General features: G+C 49.0%; 2 protein-coding genes across 7 annotated transcripts in view; both read right to left on the bottom strand.

Moving 5' to 3' along the window:
- Positions 1 to 1,802: 1,802 nt before the first annotated feature.
- SLC2A2 (solute carrier family 2 member 2) lies at positions 1,803 to 9,680 on the bottom strand. Its single transcript, XM_048954865.1, has 11 exons — positions 9,575 to 9,680; positions 9,122 to 9,217; positions 8,736 to 9,013; positions 8,223 to 8,347; positions 7,369 to 7,484; positions 6,672 to 6,834; positions 6,354 to 6,541; positions 5,794 to 5,898; positions 4,188 to 4,289; positions 3,669 to 3,872; positions 1,803 to 3,503 (listed from the first exon to the last, which is right to left on the bottom strand). Exons 1-11 carry the CDS (start codon positions 9,605 to 9,607, stop codon positions 3,312 to 3,314), a joined length of 1,602 nt encoding a protein of 533 aa, XP_048810822.1. The 5' UTR covers positions 9,608 to 9,680; the 3' UTR covers positions 1,803 to 3,311.
- Positions 9,681 to 11,424: 1,744 nt separating this feature from the next.
- TNIK (TRAF2 and NCK interacting kinase) overlaps positions 11,425 to 24,421 on the bottom strand; it is a 138,225-nt gene continuing 125,228 nt past the window's right edge. For 5 of the 6 annotated variants that reach the window (XM_048954357.1, XM_048954358.1, XM_048954360.1 and 2 more), the window contains 10 exons: positions 23,073 to 23,237; positions 19,132 to 19,246; positions 18,465 to 18,635; positions 18,131 to 18,274; positions 17,661 to 17,795; positions 17,050 to 17,150; positions 15,653 to 15,802; positions 15,088 to 15,247; positions 14,437 to 14,576; positions 11,425 to 12,837 (listed from right to left, as the gene is read on the bottom strand). In XM_048954357.1, coding sequence (XP_048810314.1) covers positions 12,754 to 12,837; positions 14,437 to 14,576; positions 15,088 to 15,247; positions 15,653 to 15,802; positions 17,050 to 17,150; positions 17,661 to 17,795; positions 18,131 to 18,274; positions 18,465 to 18,635; positions 19,132 to 19,246; positions 23,073 to 23,237 — 1,365 coding nt within the window. In that variant the 3' untranslated portion in view covers positions 11,425 to 12,753. The remainder of the gene's footprint in view (positions 12,838 to 14,436; positions 14,577 to 15,087; positions 15,248 to 15,652; positions 15,803 to 17,049; positions 17,151 to 17,660; positions 17,796 to 18,130; positions 18,275 to 18,464; positions 18,636 to 19,131; positions 19,247 to 23,072; positions 23,238 to 24,421) is intronic. The other variant, XM_048954359.1, reaches the window with a different exon arrangement.

A 24,421-nucleotide genomic window follows, 5' to 3' on the forward strand; every position in this document is an offset into this window, starting at 1 on the left:
TTCTTGCTCCCTGGTCGCTCTTGACTCATGTGCTCTGCCTGGCTGTGCAGATGTGACGGGGCAAGGTATGCGCCCTGCTGGCAGAATTACCCTGGGTGCACACTGCAGGTATGAGGCAAGCAGTGTGACAGTGCCAGGAACACTGAGCCAGCTGGAACCAGCTGTAACTTGCACCAGGAGGAGGAGATATGCATTGCAACCCTGCTATTCGCTCCTCCCAGGCTGATGCCACGCAAATACCAAGACATGTGCCCCACGGGGAGCCTTGCTTCTGACTCCCAATCTGCTGTCCTGCCTTGCAATTCCTCAGCCCCTGTAGGTTTCAGTGGAAGATAAGGACACAGAGCACCATCAGACCCTACAGTGTTGGTCACTGCTTGTGAAGTGCTTCAGTTTCATCCTCATCAGCTGTTTGAGTCGGGAGAGGGAGGGCACCTCTTCTCCATGACGAAAAACAAGTTGAAGTGAGGCAGAAAAATCAGTGATAAATGAGTGTGGAAAGTGTTAATGGAGCCAAATGTCCCGAGCTTATTGGATTAGGAAAGTCAAACTAATTTTGAAATTACGCCTCGAGTGTGGGAAACTAGATATTATTCACCATTTATCTGACATAACAGAAAAGTCTTAATGGCTGTCATCTCAGCACATTAGGAAAACACTGTCGAAGCTCTTGCTGACAAGATGCTTTCTCAGGGGCTATTAATTATATTGCGTTATTAGCTAACCACGGTGCAGGAACATATTTTGCATGTTAACTAAAGTGCAACGACCATTTAGCTAATAAGTATGATTCGGTCTTTTGAATCTTAATGATTAGCAACTTAACAAAACTGTAACACAGAGATAAAAATAATGATTGAACGAGCTGTGTCATAAGAACAAGTTTCAGCTGGATCTCATATGTAACAAGGGCAGATAACGTGCTAATTGCCAGCCTGAAGGGAAAGGGCAGACGTAAACATATCTGCAGATCTGACCAACCCTTGTGACCCTTTCCTGCATCCCCATGCTCGGTAAAAGTGCACTGTGACAGCTCAGCCCGGCATATCAGCTCCATCCCTCCCAGCAGCACGGTGAGGACAGGGATTGCCGAAGTACTGTGCAGCTCCCAGCTCTGCTGTGCTCTCCATGTAGCCTTCCCCACGGCAGCCACTAGCAGAATTGATTGGAAACATCCCAGGATAAGCAAAATACCATCTGTAGGGGATGATACAGATGAAAGAATAATATTAAAAAGCACAAAGGCTCAACTCAGCACTGACCAAGCAAGGGGAGCAACCCGTTAGCTCTCAGGAGTCCCTGTGTGCTGGCAGCAGGCTGTAGAAAAGCACAGAGGGGGAAGATATCTTTCTGCTGGTAACCATTTTTATACTCTTATTACCCAAGTGGCTCTGAACCCATGGTGAAGTTCAGGAATTCACCTATGGCAGCATGGGCTTTGTTAAACTGATGTATGTGCTACATTACAATCAGAAATTCAGGCTTTTAGTTGTCATTTATTTGGTAACACGGAGGAAAACAAAGGCTGCCTGGCTCGGTGTGTTGCTAAACAAATGGTACCTCGCTGCTGCGTCATTCATTTTGAACGCAGACCCTCCTGAAAGCACCACTGACTGATGCTCCTCAGGCATCTGCACAAAGCTCAGCTGCATGCCACCAGAGATGTTTTGCAGCTGCACAGCAAATGCCACCCACAGAGCAAATGTGCCCTACTGGAAAAAATCCCTCCTGTCTGGAGATGGACGTGTGTCTGAGATGTACAGAGGGGAGAGACAACAGCACAAGGCAGCACACGCTGCAGGTGTTGTTCATGATCACCTTTATGTAACAGACACAGATAACACTGCTGTTATTGCAGGCATTCCAGGAAATGATGACATCTCCTCCACTGAATGCATGGGGACAATGCTGGTCCTGGTGAACTTTGTGCCTGCGCTTCCAGTCGCTTGGAAAGAGCCAAAAATTTGCAAAGTCTGCATGGGAAGGAAGTTCAGGCCCAAAGAAGGGAGTGTGAACATTCCCATCACAGCCGCTGCAGTACTTGTCATCGCAGTGAGCTCACTGTGAACAGCACTGATGTTTCTTCCTAAATAAATAGTGGGTATCTATCCTGAGAAGCCTCTAGAAGGCCTTGTTTCACAGCAAGGAATATACAAACCTTAAAAGCTCAAGTAACAAAATTGTTGGTTGTTAGGGTTGATCTAAGCACTGTACAAAAATAACAGGGCAGTGAGGGGAGGCGACCTGGCAATGGTCACACCATGGGAGAGATGAAACAGAGAGGAACAGCTTCCTACAAGGAAAGAGGAGACAAATAGTCTGCAACCACACATATCAACCCAGACAGAGTTTCTTAGTTTCTCTGAGAAACACTAAAAAATGCTGGACAGGCTTGAGAGGTGAGCACATGCAAACCTCTTAAAGTTCAACAAGACCAAATGCAAGGTCCTCTACCTGGCTCAGGGCAATCCCAAGCATGAATACAGGCTGGGTAATGACTGAACGGAGGGCAGCCCTGAAGAAAAACACTTGAGTGGATGAAAAAAGGATGCCTATGAGCTGTCAGTGTGCACTTATAGCTCAGAAAGTCAACTGTACCTTGGGCTGCATCAAAAGAAGTATGACTGGCAGGGCAAGGGAGGTGAATTCCTCTCTGCTCCTGTGAGACTCCACCTGGTGATAAGGCCCTGGCACAGGTACCCAAAGAAGCTGTGGATGCTCCATCTCTGAAGGCATTCAAGGCCAGGTTGGATGGGGCTTTGAACCTGATCTAGTGGGAAGTATCCCTGCCTATGGGACTGGATGGACGTTATGGTCCCTTCCAACCCAAACCATTTTGTGGATCTGTGATCTGTGTGGTGTGCTGCTAACACAGCTGCACTAGCAGGTGTTTTCTCAAGGCTTCAGATCACTCAGCAGGAGGAGGCAGCAAGCATGAGAAGAAGAGGTGAAGGCATGAGGCTTCAGCATCACGCAACCCCTTTTTCCTTCGTTCCAGCTGAGTGATGACCCTGTTTCATGTAATGCTTTGCCAGCTGGTAAGATCATCCTGCCACAATGCAGTGGGACACAGAGGCACACATGTACGGTATTCCTCCCATTCTTTCCTTGGCTCTTCCTGCAGCTCAGCTCTGCCAACAGTTTCAGAGCAAAATGCCAGCTTGGCACCTGTGGCTGGATGGTGCAGGCAGCGCTGTGAAGTCCCGCAGTTGATGTGTCCTCCTGTGCTGGCACCTGCAAGGTGTTTGTGAAATGAGACTTTTGCCTAACGTTTCCTTCTGCATCCCTCCTTCCTGTGCATGTGGCCATGCCTACGCCTCCTCGCCGCCATGCAGGTCTTCCAGCTCCGTCATGGATTTGGCCGGTTGCTTCTTGCGGCGGAACGCAGCTGCGATCTCCTCAAATGATTTCCCCTTCGTCTCGGGTACTTTGAGGTACGCAAACAGGAAGAAGACCAGAAGGAGGACGGCGAAGACGACGAACACATACGGTCCGCACAGATCCTGCAGCAGGGCAATGAGAGCACGGCACAGCCATCAGACCACAGCATGGCTTATCGTCACCCTGCCTGCATAGCCTCAAAGATCCGGGGGACGTGTGCACATCCCTCTATTCTGCCCTGGGGACCTCACCCGCCTCATTGGTGCTGCTTTAGGGAGGTTTCTTACCGCGATGTACTGGAAGCACATCCCCACGATGAAGTTGCAGGCCCAGTTGCAGAAGCCGGCAACGGCGATGGCGGCGGGGCGCGGGCCTTGGCTGAACAGCTCAGCTACAATGAACCAGGGGATGGGCCCAGGCCCCACTTCGAAGAAGATAACGAAGAGGAAGATGGCGATCATGCTGACATAACTCATCCAGGAGAACTGGCTCTGCAAGAGGATGCACTTGGTGTTATGGTTCCAACACGCTTCTCATTGATTATTGCTAATTAATTAAGTTTCTTTTTCAGAAATCACTCTTTATTCAGACAAGTAGGGGCTGCACATGCAGGACACAAAGGGCGCAATGTCCCCGGGTGCTACATGACAAAGAACAGCTTCAGCTATTGCTATTTTGTCCCTCCTGGGGACAAGTATTTTCCAAACCTCTATGAGATGAAGATGAACATGCAGAGCTTTCATCTTCAGGAATGCTTTCTCTTCTCGTTCACAAATTACAGAGAAAAAGTGGAGATGGAGCCTTACCAGGAGCGCAAGTCCAACCGTCATGGCCACGGCGCTGATCAACATGCCCATCAGACCAGCCAGGAACAGCGAGCGCCTGCCTGCCTTCTCCACCAGGAAGACCTGCAGAAATGCATGTATGATCAGTCCCTAGCGGTGCTGCTCTGAGGAGGGTCAATCAGGTCTGTTAGAAGCAAACAGCTCGTTACCACCACCGCACCTCACTCCTGCTCTTTTAGCTCATGTGGTCGAGAGACCACTGCACCTTGCCTGTGTGGCAGCTGGAGTCAGAAGTTTCGCTCTGGTGGCTCCCAGAGTCCTGCTTAGCTGACAGCCACAATGCTCAACTTGATCTTGGACTCTGGTCATCTCACCCAGCTTTTGACATCTGTATCTGTACCAACATCTTCACCCAATAAGGAGATGGAGGTAGCTTCAGATGGCAACAAACATGACTTGCCTTGAGATACCCTACATCAGCCTCTGAAGCTGCCTTTTCTTCCCTTCCACTTTAAAGGACACTTGTGGCCTTTCGCTCAACCTCAGACATCTCTTTTTCCTGTAATTACAGCCAATGATTTACACTTCCAGGAGATGGTCTCTGTTCTGGAGACAGGTCACCCTACTGACTCACGGAGCTGCAGAGCCTCCACCTCCTCTCTCCCTGCCAAGATCTGCCTGTCTGTCAGTTATTCTGCCTTTTAGTCAGGGGCTGTCATTCATTGACAGGTGTGTGTAACTCTTTAAGTGTTGATGGCCAAGAGAACGAACGTCCCCAGGGTAGATGTGGAATTGCAGGAGCCCATCTGAGCTGGAGGCAGACCTCCTCCAGTGGCACAGCCTCTGTGCCTGGTTTCACAATGAATACTCATGGCTTTCCCCCTGCACGGGACCTGCAATGGACTTTCTCTAAAGAAATTTCACCCCAAGGCCTCCTACCTCCATAGGATGGGCTAAGATCTGTATTTCTGCATTGCACCTAGTCCCGCTTCCTAGTGGGTGAAAGTCCTTTACTCCCTAATATGCTAAAAGATATGAAGGAGGTGGTCATGCTTGGCATTTCCTGCTCTTCCTATAGTAATAATCACGTTTTTAAAAAAAGTCTGCTGATTAGAACTGAATTAATGCTCCCAAGAGATAGACAAGGATGGGAAGGCTGGAAAGCTGGAACCACCCTTTTATTGCTGCAGAGCATTGCATAGATCTGAGGAGGAAAAGTGCTCTGTTTGTTTATTGCTATGAAGTAGCCTTTGGATATCGATCATGCAGGCACTGTGTGCATGCAGAGGAAAATCTGAAAGATAAGAAGAAGCTTATGAGCTGTCTGCTCCTGGAGCAGATTGGACCTATGGAATCACAGTCTCACGTGTAACTTTGTTTGGGGCTCAATGCTGATCTACCTGAGCTTCCCTGCACAAGATGACGCAGCTCTCACTCACAAGGCACTGAGCAGTGCTGTCTGACAGCAAGGATTTTCCAGAGGAGGGGATGCCCAGGATTCTCCCCGCAGGTATTTGCAGCTCTGCAAAACCACGACCCCCAGCCCCGGCTCCAGCATAAAGTCGAGTTTCAAAATCAAATCTCAGCTCTCTCATTTTGGGGATCTAGGGCAGACGTATTTACTTACGGAGATAACTGTGAAGACTGTGTTCACCACTCCAACGCCAATGGTTGCATAAACTGGTTGGCCGACACCGGCTCTCTCGAAAATGTTTGTAGAGTAGTAAAAGATCTATCAAAATGCAGTAGGATGAAGGATTAGGTAATGTGGCTGCTGTAACCATCTGTTCTCAAGCAGGATTTATCCTGCTTGCCTGACACTTGAGGTTATTTAATTGTGATTAATCTTTCAACTTTTAAATTATTTATTATAATAATTAAAGCCAAACCTTTTGAAAGAACCTGAGGGAGTTAAAAACCCTATTTAAATTTCCCCCCTGAACTATTACATTTTCACTTTTGACAGTTCTCCTCCACCCATGTTTAATCTCCAAAATTGGATTGCCAGCACTGCCCGTTGGAAACAAATACCGTGATGGGACTGAGGTTTGAAGAGCTTTTTGGATATTATTGCATTGAAATGACTCCAATGTCTCCCTTCTCTCAAAGAACAAGGCAGTTCCTATCTTGTGGAAGTGAAGGACAGCAGGACAGTGTGGGTTTCTTTCACATTTTTGGGAGCCTCACCGCGTTGATGCCCGAGAACTGCTGCGATATCTGAACCATCAGTGCCACGATCACAGCCTGCCGGTACTTGGAGGAGCTGAACAGCTGCCCGATGGACACTCTCTTTTCACTCGCAGCTTCTTGCTTTTCCTTCTCCATCTCAGCAATCTCTTTCATCGGGTCACAGTTTCCTCTGAGCCTTTTCAAACCTTAAGAGAAGGTTCAAAATTCTTTTATATTAGATTAGCGAAGGAGCCTTCCTTGGCCAAAACGGAGGTACCCCAATAGGTAACACTGGGTGGTGTAAGAACAGTCAGGTGAACCCAGAATGTCTCTTACTTTTTTTGGCCTCCTCCACCTTCCCCAGCTTGATGTAGAGATAGCGGGGGCTCTCGGGGCACAGCAGCAGCAGGAAGAACTGCAGCAGAGCAGCCACCCCAGACAGCCCGAGCAGCAGCGGCCACAGCTCGTCGTTGCCAAGGAGAAAGTCCAGACCCAGGACCTGGAATTAGGGAGGCATGTTGGAAAGCAGGGAGAGGTTTCCAAATGATGCTTGGGCAGCATTTTTCTTTGCACTACTTGCAAAGCGTTTCTGTAACCGCAGCACAACAAGCAGGGCCTTACCATGTTTTTCCCCAATTTTTTGTTTTTTTTCAGGAAGGAGTAAGAAGATGCAGACTTCTGGCCGTGTCACATGAGATGAACTCATGGATGTGCCAGTCTGTCACATGGTGGGGACACCCAGCACAATGCACAGTGCTCCCTGCTCCCTACCCCTCTGACAGAGCCATTCTTAGACAGTGAGTATCTCATGCTCAGCATCCAGTCTGACTCTGACCAGGCGTCTACCAAAATCTCACATGGGTGGGCAGAAGACCTTGGGATGCTTCACACCTCTGACTCAGGGCTGGACTTTAATCCCATTCGGGCAAATTCTCCTTCAGCTTTGGAATGGAATGTGAAAAATTTCTCTAAGGCTCCCCCATGTATCCCCTGATATCTGTCATGCTCTGGTTCTGCGGCTTTCCCTTCGTACCTGGCTGATGAGGATGCCTGTGACGATGGCCAGCTGGTGCAGTGTCCCCAGTGCTCCTCGGAGGGCAGTGGGAGAGACCTCACTCACATACATGGGCACGAGGCCGGAGGAGAGCCCTGCACAGAGCACATGAGCATCACCCCTCTGTGAGCAGCAGAGACCTCTCCCCAAACTAGGAAGGAGGATGGAGACCGAATCCCACATCCAACACCCCGCATCTGTCGTTTCACATACGGCACGCAGCATCCCGCATCCTCCATCCCACAGCCCACATCCCACGTCTCGTATCACACATCCCATGTCCCACACCCCACATCCCATCCAGCCCAATCCCTTGCAGGGCTGTTCAGGTGCACGTGCACGCACACAGCCCAGCACGGAGCAGAGCTCTGCTGGGAGCAGTTATCACAGAGCAAAGAGCTTTCTTCAGGCTTTCCTTGACCCATCAGAGCGCACCAGTAACAGCGATAACAAACTGTATTTCTAAGCTAATTCCAATGTAATTCCACATTATCTGCCTGCTATCTTTTCCTCACTACCCACAGCACTGCTGTACTATCTGTAGTCTGGGTGTAGATAGGCTGTTTCTTGGAAACCTGTTAAACAGCACAATTAACAGCATGCTCATGGGACAGTCACCACAAGACTGAGCCTGAAGTCTGAGGCACTGCCCAGGAGGAGGATCCAGCTCCCTTCTAGCATAATTGATTTAATGATGGAGCTGACCCGAATACCCCTGTAGAAGATTGAAAGGGTGGGCATGGGGGAGAAACCCTTTATGAACTAAAAAACCCTAAATACTGCAGAAAATGAGAAACCCTCCTGGTCCCTGCGCCCGCCCCGCCGGCACTCACCGCAGTACAGCCCTGTGATCGCCCGCCCAGCGATGATGAGGATGTGTGAGGGCCCCAGCTTGGCCAGCCCCATGAGGAGGTTGCCAGCGATGGAGAGGACGTTGACCACCAGCATGGCTTTCACCCTGCAGGGCAGCAGAAATATCAGTGGGGTGCAGGGAAACCAGGGTTTACAACAGATGGCAAACGCTGCTGAAATGCCCTCTCTTTTTTGGCGTGAAAAGGATGGGAGTATCTGCAAGGGTTGCTCAGTGGCTTCTTGGTTGAGGGCTGAGCACTGAAATAAAACACCCAATCTGTAATTTAGGACCGAGACCTCTGGGATGTTAGGAGCACTGTTTTGGATGTCTGATGTCCTTCCCAGTCCTCAAACCCCACTGAGATCTGCCCAATAAAATTATGCTGAAAACCTCAATTCTTTGGAGCACAAAGCAAAGACTCATAGCAGGAATGCAGTGACATTCGGGTTGGGTGATGCCTTTTGCTCAACTGGAGCCAGAGGCAGCTGCTCACCTCCCCATCCGGTCGCCGATCCAGCCCACGGTAAAGGAGGAGACCATGCCTCCAACAGCAAACATGGAGACGGAGAGGGACCAGTACATGGTGAGGATGTGAGGGGACACGGCGGGGTCCTCAAAGCCAGCTGAGGGTGGGAGCGTTCCCTCAGAGCTGCCCCATGCCTCCGTGCCTGGGATGGTGACAGTGATGGAAGGATCATCCCTGGAGGTGTTGGTGGCGTGCCTCACCATGGGGATGACACCCAGCAGGCGCCCATAGTGCGCTTCTATCACCTGCAGCGGGCAAAGAGGAAAAGGCCATCATTCAGAGTTTCAGAGCTACAGCCACCCCTGGGCTCTGCTGTGGGGATTTGCCTCCCCAGGACCCTGCTGGGCACGTACCTTCTGCGGGGCGTTGATGACACCCAGGCTGTAGCCGTACTGGAAGAAGCCCAGCACTGCGGTGAAGACGGAGAGGACCAACGTTCCTGTGAGGTGCTGGGAGGAAGCAGAGCACAGCCTCAGCCCCAGCCGGGAAGAATGCAGCCTTGGGACAGAGCTGTGCCCCTGCAGAACCCCTCAGTGCAGCTGGGAAGACAGACCAAGCTGCTGGCTTTCAGCAGTGCTGGTGAGAGTGCTTTTTTCACTCTGCCACAGTTGAAATTATCCTCTGAGGTGACAAAGATCTTAAAAAATAACCCCCCGACCCCTTTGCTCTGGCTCTGTACATAGACATCACAGAGCAGTGAATTAAGAGGGGTATTTTTGCTGGTTGCAGTATTGGCATGCAGCAGCCACCAACCCTGGGTGCTGCTCTCCCCCCAAATCCCAGTGCCCACCACCATCAGCATTTACCTTCTCCGCCTGCATTTTGCTTTTTCCATCCATCCCCACTCCTCTGGACAGCGTGCTGAGCTGCTCCCACTCTGCAGAAGGGACACCAGGGGCAGCAGAAGTGGCCGTGCAGCGGGAGATGGGACTATATCACCTCCGGAGTTAATGAGAAACCCGTGTCCTCCTGGCAGTCCTCAGCTCAGCCAACCCATGCATTTTGGGGGTGATAAATAGAAGAATGGGGACTCAGGGCAGAGAAGGGACGTGGGCAGCGCAGTGGCACACTGAGTTTGGGCTGTCCTATAGCACTGTGCCATGCTGGGGAGCAGGGAATGCAGCCACACACAGGAGTTCAGCACCCGTGCTGGCTTCTGTATAGGGTTTATCGACTGTATCACAAAACTTGCTGAATTTTAGCAAGAAGAAACCTTTCCAGCACATGGAACAAAGACGCTAGGAAATGAGTACGTGTTTTATTTATACATCACTTGGCACCCGCTTTAAAAGATATTTCTGAACAGCAAACGTACACAGATGCAGATGTATCCAGGTGTTTGTATGCATGTAGCTCAGCCCTCACTGCAGTGCCTGCGCCCACCACGTGCGGGCATTCGGGTGCTCAGGGAATGCTGTATGCAGACCCAGAGGCACAGCGCAGCCAAATGACCCCGAGCACCACCATTACCCCACTGTCCCCGAGCAGCCCGTGGTGGTGTGAGCACACAGCCCCACTTGCTGTGACTGCTGATGCTGTGTCCTGCATGTCTTGGACTTTGCACAGTGCTGCGGATCTGGTCTGAACTGGTATTGCTCAGCTCTGTGCTGAAACCCTGCACGGCTCAGGTTGGAACCCCACATGCCAACAGGTGCTGCTGCCTTCCAATGGGTTACGGTGAGTCACGGTGCTGTCCATCAGCCTTCGCTTGGGCACTGAGGATGCTTTCCATAGAAGGAAAAATAGAGAGGCGAAGGCTGCTCATCGCTGTGCTGGGCTCAGGGTAAAACTTTAACTTGAGGTAAAAGGTTCATTGCATTCATGCAGCCCCAGCCTCTGCGTCCGCCCCTCGGGCTGAGCCCCCTCCCACATCCCTGCTTGGGGTGATGAAAAGCCTTCAGGATGCCAGCTGGGTGTGCATGGCAAGGAAGGCCATTTACATACCCCCAAAAAAGGGCAGGAGGGTGTTTGCAGGGCAGCTGGTTTCCAGCAGCACCCCGGGCTGTGCTGCACCCAGGGCAATTGGAGCACATACTTGGCTCCCAGTGACCCCAGGTGTCTTTCCATGGGGTTGTATGGGGTCTGGATGGGGCTGTGCTGCCTGGCACAGGTTAGGGCTGGTCCTGAGCCCTGGGCTGGGGTAGGTGGGGGGCAGCGTGATGGGTGGTGGCTAAGTAATGAAGTGGGATGAGGGCAGGGACTGAGGTGTTCCTCTTGGTTTCTTCTGATCGGTTCGTGTGGCCGTGGTTTTAAAAAATACATTCACAAACTGCCTTGTGTTCATACACAACAATTCTCTTTTATTTCATCGCCGCACCCCAACACCCCACAACTGAAGAAAAATCATTTAAAGCTGCGCATTCTGAACCAGTCACATTGAGGGGGGAACAAAATGAAATGAAGGAGCGATGCGCCTGCAACATAATTTGATAGAAGGCTCTGGTTTCAGGTAGTGGAAATACACAGAGTGGGTGGCAATCGGTGATGGGTTGGGTTTGAGGGCTGTCACCGTGCTGTGCAACAGGGGCGGTGGGGGCAGTGCCCCAACCACGTGGGTACCACTGTGGGCAGAGCATCCCATCCCATCCCACCCCATCCCATCCCTGCTGAGCAACGCTTTCGCCCTGGATAAAGATTCGAGTTTGACCAAGTCCTGTTGATTTAATCATTTTTTAATAAAGCCATCGTTACTGAGTACACCAAGATTGCCAGTTAAGCTCTCTATATGTCGCTGGAGGTAACAGTGCTGTGATCAACAGCAAAACAACGGAACAAAACGAAAACAAAACGAAAAAAAAACAACCCAAACGAAACGAGGTAGGTTAAAACCAGCAACACAGACCTTGTTATGCGACACCCCAATACCACAGCGGCCATGCTTGCAGCTACTGAGAAAGAAAACCCCAGATACGCACTGAAACGTAAATCAACTGAGCAGAGTTTATAAGGACACGATTCAACCCGAACTAAACACACACACATTTCGGCACAGATGTCGTCTTTCACTGTATGTTGGGTAATTCGTAGGGAGCACGGGGGGGTGGGGGGGCAGAAAACGAGTATAGATTCAGACCCTTGGCCGAAGGAACCACGCACATAAATATTGTTAAGCTCTTTACAAGCCCATCAGCAGCACAGCGGGCGGCTCGCTCTGTGCCCGTCCCCACGCCGGCTGCCCCTCCATGGGATGGGTGCCTGAGGCCCCCCAGCCCCCCTCCATCCCAGCCCTCTCCCGCCGGCATCAAACGGCACCGCTGTCCCTATCACGACACAGCATCATGTGAAGATCCATATAGAAATATGGATGGACAGACTTGACAAAAATGGTAGCTGATTTTTATTAGTCTAAGGCTAGTAGTTTAGCCATTTAAAATCCATTTCCCAAAAGAGGGGAAAAAAACCTATTATTTTTCTCTTCTTTAAAAATCTGTTAAGCCGTTGCTGCCAAAAGCAACATGTAAATGTTGGTGAAGGCAAAAGACTTCTAAAATTACCCAGCTATACGGTTATGGCCTTCATCACAAAGATAAAAGGTACATTTATTGTGCTGTCTCTCACCAGATTTAATTGGTAACTTTACAACATACTATATATTTGATGCTAGCAGGCAGACAGAATTAAAAACAGACTTTTTGACACGGTTTCTTTCCCCGTTCTTACAAAGTAGGGGACAAAGAAAAACTGGGAAGAACAAAAAAAAAAACCAAACAAAAAAAAAAAAAAAAGAAAGAAAGAAAGAAAGAAAGAAAGAAAACAACCTCATAACCCACTATAACACAGCGTAATCGGGAGACCTCCAGAGGTGGTTTCCCTATCCCAAGCCACGCGCGGGGTGCGTGCCGAGCCCTCCCCAGGGCGGCAGGGGAGCGTGGGGAGCGGTGATCCTCAGGGCCCTCCGCATCTGCCTCTACAGTGTTAGTCCACGTGTTTAATGTCCTTTAAATTAGAAATAATGCCACGAAGGTAAGTGCCAAGGGCTCTTCTGTTACCAGTTCATCATGGAGTTTCTGTTGAGGGTCATGAAAAATACTTGGCTGCTTCCTCCGGATCTGACCGACGCGAAAAATACCTGTTTGGAGACGGGGGGAAAAAACCTCAGTGAATGCTGATGATTTTTATGATGATGAGAAATAATCTGAACTCTCGTGGACGAGGGAAGCCACGGCTGGGCAGTTTCCTCTGCCTAAACCTCATCGCCTGCTCATTTCTTTGGGTGACTGCAGTCATGGTGCTACACTGGGCTTAACAATCTGGGCAGAAAGGCTGCTGGAGCTGCTGGAGGCATGGAGCCCAGCCTGGGGAAGTGGCTCAAAGTGGGCACAACACAGCCCAGGAAGGATCCAGCCCCGTGAGCCCACGCATCACAGCTCAAATCCCAACCACTTCAAAGCGAGCGTGTAACAACGCCTCCATTGCTATCACCACTGCAGAGAGCAAGGTTTGGAATAGTCTACAAATACCACGTTTATCACGTTACTGCCACAGCATTACTTATTGTGCAACGTTAATACGACTGCTTTCAGTGATTTATATCTTGCTAAACGTTAACCATTTGGGTCAATACTCACACACACACTGTGTTACACAGTGCTTAACTGCCTCAGATTGAAATGCTTTTCTTTGCAGAAGTTTTTTATATTATTTCAGCATCTTCCGAAAGCTAAATTGGGGAAAACCCAAACTTTCCTTCAATACATTCAAGGCACAAAGAAGTATTGGGCCTCTCTATGAAGAAGGCTCTTCTGTGTCCACCATTGCTGGACCACAGCAGAAGTCTTGAAAAATAAGTCATCGTGTGCAAATATTTAAGGGAACGCTTCCACAGGTCCTAATTTTAAATCATTGAACAGGCAGGCCAACTAAATAAACCAATTGCAGCCTCCAATCCTATTTATTGCATGTTATTAAACCCTACTCTGGCGACAGAGCAATCAGTGCCTGCATGTGCTTTGTGCCTGTGCTCCTCACAGAACAATTCCCTACTGCATGGTCTTGATTTATGTTGGTGAAACCCCGTGCCACAGGAAAGACTGACAGCAGACATCAGGGCTGAAAACAGACCTCAGTATTCAACTACCCCTGCCATGAGAACTTTCCTTTTCCTCCAGACAATCCTCCTTCCCTCATTCCCCGTGCACCTTCACACCTCAGCAACACCCAAGGCAGGGCTCATCCATGCAGCCATACAATTTTATGATGCAAGTGCCTTTACACACACGGCTCTGCTGCCCCTGCAGAACAGCGTTTATCAGTGCTGTCTAAAAGAAAAGAGAAAACACTTTACGACCACAAACTGCATCTGAACTGAAAATGCATCATAATGTTTCTATACCTCCGTTCAAATCAGGGCTGTCACACAACCTTAGCACTACCATTTCTCAACTTTTGCAGAGCTTATTTGGTGGCCTCAACTGCTAATGGTCAGATGCAACATTTGAGAGGAATTCAAGCTAAGTCCGTGGGGACATCAGTCTGAAGTAGAAGAGCATTTGTTGACAGGCTGAGATCTTCGTCCACTGAAGGAAACTAACTGGGATGGGACTTATGGGCACCGTTTATTAAACAAGACCTTGAGCTTAATTACTTATTAACCCCAAGACAAACTAGACTGTCTAAAACTGATCGGTTTTACCTTAAAGCACGGATACAAATTTTGCAGTGGACTTACCTTATCATTTCTTTCACATAGAAACTTTAATCTTTGAGCTCTCTTGTGCATAAATACTCCGTCCAAATGTCCCGTCTCCACTGACCGAATCTCAATAGCTTTCTCTCCCCAGCCCATTATTTGATTGGAATGAATGTAGGCTGTCGAAACAAAACGTTTGGTAGGTGTTACTATGTGTGCTGAGCTCAATACTACACCATGGGTAGGAATTCAAAGTGTTTGCAGGTGAATTACAGAGCTCTGCTGAATAGCCTTAACATAACAGTTTTAATCCAGAAGTAATCCTGCATTTAAGGGGAATACAGATCAGTTCTGCTTTCTGCAGGTGAGGAGCTGGGACAGTGACCCACCTGCACAGGCCATGGGGCTGAGCAACCCAGGCCCTCCCAGCTCCCATCTGGCGCTAACTCCAGTCAACACAGTACCCCACCAATGTAAGGGTTTATACTTGGGATAAAGCACAGTTAGTATCTTCAGAAAGTCATTTGCTTTTACTGTCCAGAACCAAACTACAGACATCTGGCAACTACATCTCTTACCTGGCTGAGAGAAATTTCCCTTGATAAACAAAATCCCAAATAAGGAGCACGCTTGACTCTGCACCTTATGTCATTTCTACTTTACAAAGGCGAAGAGGAAGGGTTGACCTACCCACAGAAGTAGGCATTTCTCCCCACTGGAGCACCACATCTTTAGTTATCCGTCCGTAGGTGTTCACATAAACACCTTCATCCTCGTAGCACACAAGCATCTCCATCCCGTCTGTTTTAGGCAGGATGACAATGGCATGAGGAGTAATATTGCCCTGAATCTGCAGTTAAAATAAACACCCTACAAGTCAGAATTACATTGAATGGAAGAAGTGGTAAGGGGAAGGGAGCAAAGCCTTAGGAAAACAAAACCCCAAGCCACACTAACCACAAAACCCGCATTCCATTCCACAAAGCTTTTCCACTGGCTTTTAGAGATAAGCTTGAAGGGGAATAAACTGTCATGTTTACACTACTGCCAAAGCTGTCTCACACAGCAAGGATGAGCAGGGTCAGCAATTATACACAGATCACAACACCCAAAGATTGACACCTGGCAGTAACACTGATCAGCAGCTGCTGACTGATGAATCAAAGTCAAATTAGGCAAATAAACCCAGAGTTTTACAGGTAGCTCTAGGGAGGAAATACTCCCCTCTCTGAGCAGTGCTCCCCCATGTACTCACGTGAGATGGTATATAGATATCGTAAGAGTTCCCAGAATCTACATCAATCACATGGAAACCAGTGTGTGATCCAAAGATAACCTTGAGCCTCTGACCCTCTTCTACAGTGAGATCGACAAGCAGCGGTTTGTGCTGGAGATCTGCAAAAGACTTTTATAACCCCTTTAGTGAGTACCACAGAAGAAACAGCAAACCCCATGGCAGCCCCCTGATACGGTTTTGAAATTGCATTAGTTTGAACGCGCTTCCTATGAAGCGTGTCATTATTCCTGTTCCTCATGCTGTTCCTCAGTCATATGCCCAGGGAAGCACCCGCTCACTCCAGCCTTCCCAGCACACAGGTGCTCACCCTGTCAGGCACAGATCTTTTCCCCAGGGGCAGCCCTTGCTCCCTGTGCAAGTACTGACTCCCAGCAAGGAAATCAGTGAGCTGTACTTCCAACTGCCTGAACAGATCCGTGCCTACAAGGCAAGGTGAGGATTCTCAGCACCCAGATGGGAAGAGCAGCACCAGGAGTGCTGGGCAGCATCCCCACTAAGCCCACAGATCCCAAGCTCCACTAATGCTGCTGAGCTCTTCACGTCACCCAGCCCATTTATTCTGGCTTTTGTTCAGAGAAAGCAAATGTGACCTAATACCAAATAAGCCCATTTCTTCTGGAAGGATTCAAAATGAGATTACTCAGCATGGAAGTCTCTAGGAGGCACTGCCCCTTGTGACTTGCTGCTGCACAGAGCTTAGAACGAAAAGTGCTTTAAAGTACTAAGTACAGCACAGCCTCTGGCAGGTTATGTAGGAGAAAGGTCTCACTGAAGGAAACTGGGGTAGATGAAAAGGGAGAGAAAAACAGTGGGTCGCTCCCCTGCACTTTCTTGGTACAGAATCCACACTGCAGAAGGGAAGAGCGCCTTGCAAAACAAACATGGAAAATAACACCAGCCTGATTTCACTCTCTGTGGCTAAAGCAAGCAAACAAGGTTAAAAAAAATCCCCTAAAACCTCAACTCTGCTTTATTAAAGGACATTTGGTGAGCTTTCTACAGCTTCTGCAATGAAGCCTCCCAGGATAAGCGATATTAATGCTCCACTGGTAGCCATAAGCAGCACATATCACATCTCTGCAGCCACGGGCTTCATAACATTTCTACCAGGGCAAGTACAGTGATGATAATGCTTTTGAGGAGTGGTTTTGTTTGTGTCCTTGAGGTCTGAAAGCCCTGGCACTGCACAGCAAGACTGAAAGGAAACCCTGCAGGTGCTTATCTTCATTGGCCCTCAAAGAGATGTGCTGTCTGAGGAGATGGACTATAAGCAAAGCACTCTCCTACTCCACACAGTACAGAAACCTCATGTGTTTACAGTTACAGAGCATATTCTGGTGACAAGGCACACATACCTTAAATGCCATGAACTTGTGATATGGTTTAGGAGCCCAAGCATAGATCTCTACAGCATTCTTTAAGGCAATCACCAGGAACTTGATTCTTTCGTATTTCACTAAAATTAAAACAAAAGATGTTTAAAACATTCTTTTTTGCTTCAAGATGACACAGTTTATCTCTAGAAACAGCTGCTAAGGCTATCTCTCTGTTGATTTGCACATAGTAGCATCCATCTAACACATACAGATGAGTAGAAAAAGTATTTCTGGCTGTTGTCTACTCATAGTTTCAAGAAAAATCATCAGATCAGATCTAGGACTACTGAATAAAAATCCCCAAAGACTCCAAATATCTTTTGCTTGTAACTTATGCAGCACACAATCCATGTGACAAACTGGAAGATGTTTACCAAGGCATTTTATCACACAGGCTGTGATGGAGGCATTCCCAGTACTGTGGAGCAGGCAAGGAGCCTGGGGCAGTCCAACAAGCATCACCCCCTCCAGGCTCAGAGCTATGGGCACACAGCCTCTTCTCACTGCTTACTCTCCCAGCTGCTCACTTCATGGCTGTACTTGGCACTCTACAAATTCCTCCATGCAGCACAGTGGCCCCAGCCACTCACCAACTTTGTAGTGGATGCAGCCTTCCAGATCCCCAACCGTGATCCAGCCCTGCTTCTTCTCTACTTCGGGGTCGTTGTGTAAAATCCTGTTTCTCAGCCAGGAGAGATAATACACTCGCAGCTTGTTCTTCTTTCCTGTTGGCAAAGGGAAACTCAGCCATCAGAGGCAGCGAGAGGTAACAGAGCAGCATGCAGCCCCAGGAATGGCCCCAAGCTCCAGCTCTCTGTGCACAGCCTTACTGGGTTTGCATGGGAAACTCTGAGATTCCAATGTTTATTTTTCCTCAAGGAAGATAAAAGTAAAGCTCTTTTCACAATGACATTGAAAAGCTTTACAGAAATGATGATACAGCTCAAAAGCTTCCCAGATTTGATGACCAACCATCCTCGACAGGATTCCCACACTAATTTCCACATCCTCATTTCTCACATTTGGAACCAGAAGGTCAGAGATGGGGTGAGAGGAGCACCTGATATTGTCACGAGGACATTCAAGCCCTCGAGCACGTCCATCTGCTGGAACCGCCGTCTGTTGATCAGGTTGTAGACCTTCCCTTGCCCGCTTCGGTCCAGCAGCATCAGGCCATTTTCTGTGCCCACCAGCAGATTTACACCTGAAACAGAGAGACCAATGGGCACAAGGAGCCACGGCTGCTGCCCACCAGAGGATTACAGCCCAAGCTCATTCTTTGCTATCTCTAAGCGACAATTGTAACTAAGGGCAGCATTCCCATTCCCACAGACAAGAAGCATCACTCTTATACCAAAGGGTCTCAGCTGACAGAGCTGTGACCAGGAGCTCACCCCACAAAGCAGCACACAGTATCTCCGAGTTGAAGCGCTTCTTATACTTCCTTATCTCTGGGGTGTCACTGTGGGGACGGATGTTGGTGGGGTTCACGTTCACCACGGAGATCTTCCTGGCTTCGTTCAGCTTGGCCTGCTCCTGTCTGAGCAGCTCGCTGGTGAACAGTGCTTACAAGGAAACAACAGGACAGTGAGGTGTGATTGGAAGCAAATTCTTGCTTTTTTTTTTTTTTCTGATAGAGATGTCATCACTCTGTTACAAGCTGCAAGTTTTGAGAGGTAACATCAGTATTTTCTCATGGGCTGGAAGCAACAGTGAAGCAGTAACAAGGAACATCCCCAGACCTCCAGCACTGCCCACAGGGATGACCAACCCTAACCCTGTCCACATGCATCTATTTTCAGTGAGTTCTAAGCAACTGTAAGCTTCTTGGAGTGACTGCCACCTCCTGGCTCTGCCAGGAACAACTCTCCCAGGTGCCCAGGCAGACAGGGATGGGTGGACTTCCTTATCTTCTTTCTTTCTGGGGATATTTCACTGGTGATGGAGAGAAGGAATTGGATGGAAATTGGAAAGCACAAGGGTACAAACACAAGAGTAACTGAAATCTGAGAGGTTCAAGGGAGTTATTCAGGCTTCACAAATGGTCACATTGCCTCCTACCAGTAGCAGATGACTCTTCATCCTCATCTTCATCTTCATCGGTAGGCGAGGTCTGATACACTCTGGTGTCCACAAAGGGGGTGAAAGAGGCTTTGGTGCTACTTCCCATTCCATACTGCAAAATAAAGACGGAAGACCGAGCTCAGAGCACAGAAATAACACTAACATTTGGTGTGTGTGGCTCTGCAACGAGCGCACAGTGCCTGTCCCTGCGGCGCCCTTTGTGAGCCCTCTACGAACATTTAGAACATTTACTCCTCCTCCCCCAGACGTGATCACAGACAACATTCCACTGGATTTGTGAATGCCTCTGGAGCAGCAGAGAACAAGAAGTGCAGGCACGGGGAGCAGTGCCCAGTGCCACGGGCTCGGCTTGCAAGTAGAAGCACAGCACAGCCAGACTGGTTAGCGGAGAAGCCGCAGTGTCAGAGGCAAAAGTGAATGCAGGGTTGAACAATTTCTCTGCATACAGCACATCTGTCTTAAAGCCCAGGCTGGGATGTCAGTGGCAAGGGGTTGCTTCTCCCATTAATGTGACTGCCCCACATGAATCACCCCACTGCAGTGCTCAGCACAGGACGGGGAATGCAGATGTGAGAACACAGCACATCCCACACTGCTCCATCCTCCCCAGCTCTGGTCTCCACCACATGTCACTTGTATGGCAGGGATGGGTTACTTGCAGTTCCAAGGAAGTATTTTAGATTGTCTACAGCGTTTCAGGTGAGGCTTCAGAAAAGGCCATTTCTGAGTCAGGAAAACTGAACCTGAACATATTGTAAGGAATGGGGACTGGAGCACCTCCCCTATGATGACGGGCTGAGGGAGCTGGGCTTGTTCAAACTGGAGAAAAGAAGGCTGCAGGGTGACCTCACTGCAGCCTTTCAATACCTAAAGGGAGCCTACAAAGAGGAGGGGAATCAACTCTTAGAAAGGATTGATAGCTGCAGAACAAGGGGAAATGGTTTTAAGTTGAGGGAGTGAAGATTTAGGTTGGATGTCAGGGGGAAATTCTTTACAGAGAGAGTGGTGAGGTGCTGGAACAGCTGTCCAGAGAGGCTGTGGATGCCCTGCCCATCCCTGGAGGTGTGCAAGGCCAGGCTGGATGGGGCTCTGGGCAGCCTGGTCTAGCATTAAATGGGGAGGTTGGTGGCCCTACATGTGTTTGGAGATTCACGATCCTTGAGGTCCCTTCCAACCCTGGCCATTCTGTGACTCTGCGATTCTGTGAATGCCAAAGCCAACACTTTACCAAGGGGATCTAAATAGGAACAAACAGCAGCACCACACTGATTTCTTTTTAAAACCATTGCTTTGTTAAGGCAGAAAACGAGGCTAAGCTTTCTCCCAAGCAAAATGACATCCTTACTTGGGAGTCCAAGTGCAACGATTTCCCCCCTCGCTGAGCAGCTTATTCCTCCTATCACAGTATTTATCCAGGGTGCTCTTTATTTGTGACCTACATTAAAAGCTCTAACAGCAGCAAAAATCAAATCTTCCTGCAGCAGCAGCAGGGCTGTTTGTGTCCCAATTCCCTGGGATGTTGTCCTCACTGGGAACACACCTTGCTCAGCCATCATGCCACCAGGTCTCCCAAGAAGGAAGGGAAACACCCTCACTCCTGCCTGAGGCTTCTCGAGGGGCACGTGAGCAGAACAGCCCCAGAAGTGCCCCCAGCCCATCCCCAGCAGCACTGCATGCTGTGGGTGAGCACACAGCTCTGCACTGCGCCTGCCTCCATCCACATTCCCACGGCCTGGAGACAGCCCTGTGTTGCCATAGAAACAGGATGATTTCAAAAAAGAAAATGGTAATGGAGACCCATGTAAGGAGCTTGCAGCCTGAGGCAGAGAAGGCTGCAGTAACAGATACCAGATTTACATATACTGCATGGCCCAAATATACTTATATGTACACACGAGATATACTTGCTACTCTGTGCTTCTTTCACATCGAATAAATACACATTTTTTTCCTGTGCTGGGCATCTTTTCCATAAAGCACCTACAACTCAAAGAGGGAAGAAATATTCAGTATTTACAGGGATGCTTTCCAGCTGACAGCCAGGTGCTTTCATACAGGTGAACTACGATGAACTCCCTCCTTCCAATCCCCCAAGCAGTTCCTCCCTCTTTGCTCAGATTCAGCTGTTCTTCTCCTAAGAAGGTGACATTTTAAGAACTTCCTAGCCTGTTATTTAAATACTAAACCCTCATCTTCCTTCAGGTCCTGTTCAATTGATTATAAACGTCTGTTTTGGCTTATGGAGACAGCACCAAGCTGCAGGGTGAGATAGTGCTGGTCCTTTCAGACCCACTCCTTCCTGACACACTGCAGCACTGTTTGTACAGGGGGAAGCAGTGTGGAAGAGCAGCCTGACAACTGTCCCACACATCCCTTGCAGTCCCCACACTCATACAGCTCTGGAGGCTTTCACAGCTGTGTGTGCAGCTCATTGCAGCTATCCCAACAGACCTGAGGTTGCTCCGTGTGACATTCTCACAGTTCCCATCCATGCACCTTCAGGACAATGCAGAGTGTCTGTCAGTGCACCCTACCTGTGGCCCATGCTGTTAATATGGCTGGGCACCATAAGCAGGGCTTTAGCTTCAGCTTCAGCTCTGAGATGGGCTGAAGCAGAGAGCCCTAAAGCATCCATTTGCAGTCTCACAGAGTGCAAGCCAACCCCACCTGCCAACACAGGCAGAGCTTGCTTGCCCATGCCCTAAGAGCATCCTTATGGAAATGGAGACATCTTATGCTTTAGCTCCACTACCCTACAGCACCGTTGGGACAGGGCACAACACTGATAACATCAGCAGTGTGGATGCAGTGCCCTGCATGAGAGCAGCTGTACACAACACCTCCCACAAAGACACGGCTGTAGGGGTCTCCACACAATCAGGACAAGGGATAACCTCCAAGTAAGGTGCCTATGCCACTGCCTGCCAGTCTGCAGGCTTTATGAGTCACCTGGAAGAACCGAATCCCAAACTTTCCACTTACACCCACTCCTTGCTCAGTCGGCCCTAAAAATGCAGTTTCAGAAATGGAAAAGCTCCTCTTGCCTGGTATTCCATAAATGAATATATTTAAAGCCTATTCTTGCAAACTGTCTGCTCATGTTTAAGCAGTCCCAGGATGACTCTGGAAGGTGTTACTTCAGGACCAACTGTCTCAGCGCTGCTTCTGAAGGCAGCAAGGAAATGGATAAAAGCTGGAGGTCAAGTCAGGCACTGTCTGTTCTTACATTTTATCAGCACACGATTCCAAGCAATTTGCATTTTTATACTGCTAGTAAAAGCAAACTGTAAAATGAGTACATCATCTCTATGAGAGAGGATGACAGAACTACCAATGTATATCCAACCAAACAAAAAGAAAAATAAGATGGGTTACTTAACACCAACCTGGTTGATTTCTCATGGGGAAACAGGGAAATACATGACCGCTTCCCACAGCTGCTGGTGGCAGCAGGACACACCAGTTCCCCTCTCTTACATGTAACATCTTGTCCATGGTAAAAGTTAAAAGTGTGCCATATTGGCTTTGGTTTTTCTTAACCTTTGGGATCACAAAGTCTCAGAGACTGCACACGTAGAAGCTGGGCCCGGTTCATGTTAATGGCACCACTGGCTCATATTCTTTTTACATTTCCAGGTATGAGAAGATGGGGACTTTCACATCAGATTGCAGCATTCAAGCCATCATCACCAACACTTCAGCTGGTGGGTTGAGAAGCCGGCCCTTCTACCACAGGGCACAAACCCATACACCAACTACCCACCAGCTCCCCTTTCATTTCCCTACACTCATCCACACGGACTGGAAACAAAGAGAGAGAAGAGCAAAGGAAGCGAGGGAAGAAAGCAGAAAGGCCCCTTACGGGGCAGAGATGTTAATACTTGTTTAAAGCAATGCAGAGAGCCCCCACCACCTACTTCAGGCACCGAGTCCATGTCTTGCGCATGCGTGGAGACTCGCCCCAGGGCCTCGGTCGGTGTGCCTGCAGGCGAGTGGCTTTGCTGCACCAGATCAGGGAGATTGATGTGGCCTGCAAAGCCATTGCTGGCTGCGTGGCCAGAACGCTTTTTTTCACCAGAGGTCTGCAGAAACACAAGGCATGAGGAAGAAAGAGAAGGGAAAAAAAAAAGGGAAAAAGAAGAGAAAACAACAAAACCAAGTTGTCTGCAGTCACCAGTTCCCTGAGCAGGAACAGGACAAGGACCCTCTCTGCTGTCTCCATCCCCATGCAATCTGGCAAGCGGCAAACCCCCCCAGGAGAAATAAAGACAGGGTTAATGACAAAGTCAATACAGAGTAATTAGCCACATTACAACAAAAGGAGAAGCCTGATCATCGTTGTTTTGAGAAAAGGAACATAAGGCAGATTCTGCTCTCGCCACCATGGGTGCGAGCCCCATGGCTGCCCTGTGGCCAGCTCTCGTCCCACACTGCCACTAGCCACAGTGACAGCAGAATCTGTCCCCTGATCAGCGTGAGCTTTAATGGCTTTTCACTGCTACGGCGGCGAGTAGCCTGACCGCAAATGCCAACAGAGTCCCCGTTGCATGTTTCTTTAACCCAAAACAGCAGTGAACAGTGACAGCATCGCCCTCGCCTGCAGTGGCAGAGCTACTCACATCCTGCTCTGTGCACAGAATTCCCTGCAGCATCACTAGGAATGACTTGTCTGCAGAGAAAACCTCCCGGGGTGTTCTCAGGTGAATGCTGACTACAGTTGCCCATGTCAAGCAAGCACTCAGCCATTCCAATACATTCCTCCTTTCAATCTCAACCTCATGTGAGGCAGGTGCTAGGAAACTTCTCCCTTCCCTGCCCATTGTTTTGAGGTATTTGCCATTCTGATGAACTCGGGTACAATGAGATTGTTAGAGAATTTGCCACCTATCAGGATTAGTGAAAAAATTCCTCAGAAACAGGCTCAGCAACTTATCGGTCTGCTCTGACAACATTAATCTATCAACTATTACCCCATCTTCCAAGCACCTCACCATCCTGACTGTGCAGGGTGGCACGTAAGCCTTCGCCCAAAGTCCCTGGAGGTCAGCGAGCCCTTCCTCTGGCTGAGACAGCTGTGGTCAGAAGAACACAGTGAGCACCCTGCATCACGGGCTGGGTGTCTTAGAACATTCTCTCCTCCCAAAGAGATTTCCCCTCCTGCTTATCTTTCCTGTGGCTTTTAAACCTTCCTGTAAGTCTTGGTCTAGCTGACAGCTTCACTGGCTTGGCACATTATGGCTGCAATGCAATCCAACCTCATTTCAGA

Source organism: Lagopus muta, chromosome 9, assembly GCF_023343835.1.
Source record: "Lagopus muta isolate bLagMut1 chromosome 9, bLagMut1 primary, whole genome shotgun sequence".
NCBI classification, from domain to species: domain Eukaryota; kingdom Metazoa; phylum Chordata; class Aves; order Galliformes; family Phasianidae; genus Lagopus; species Lagopus muta.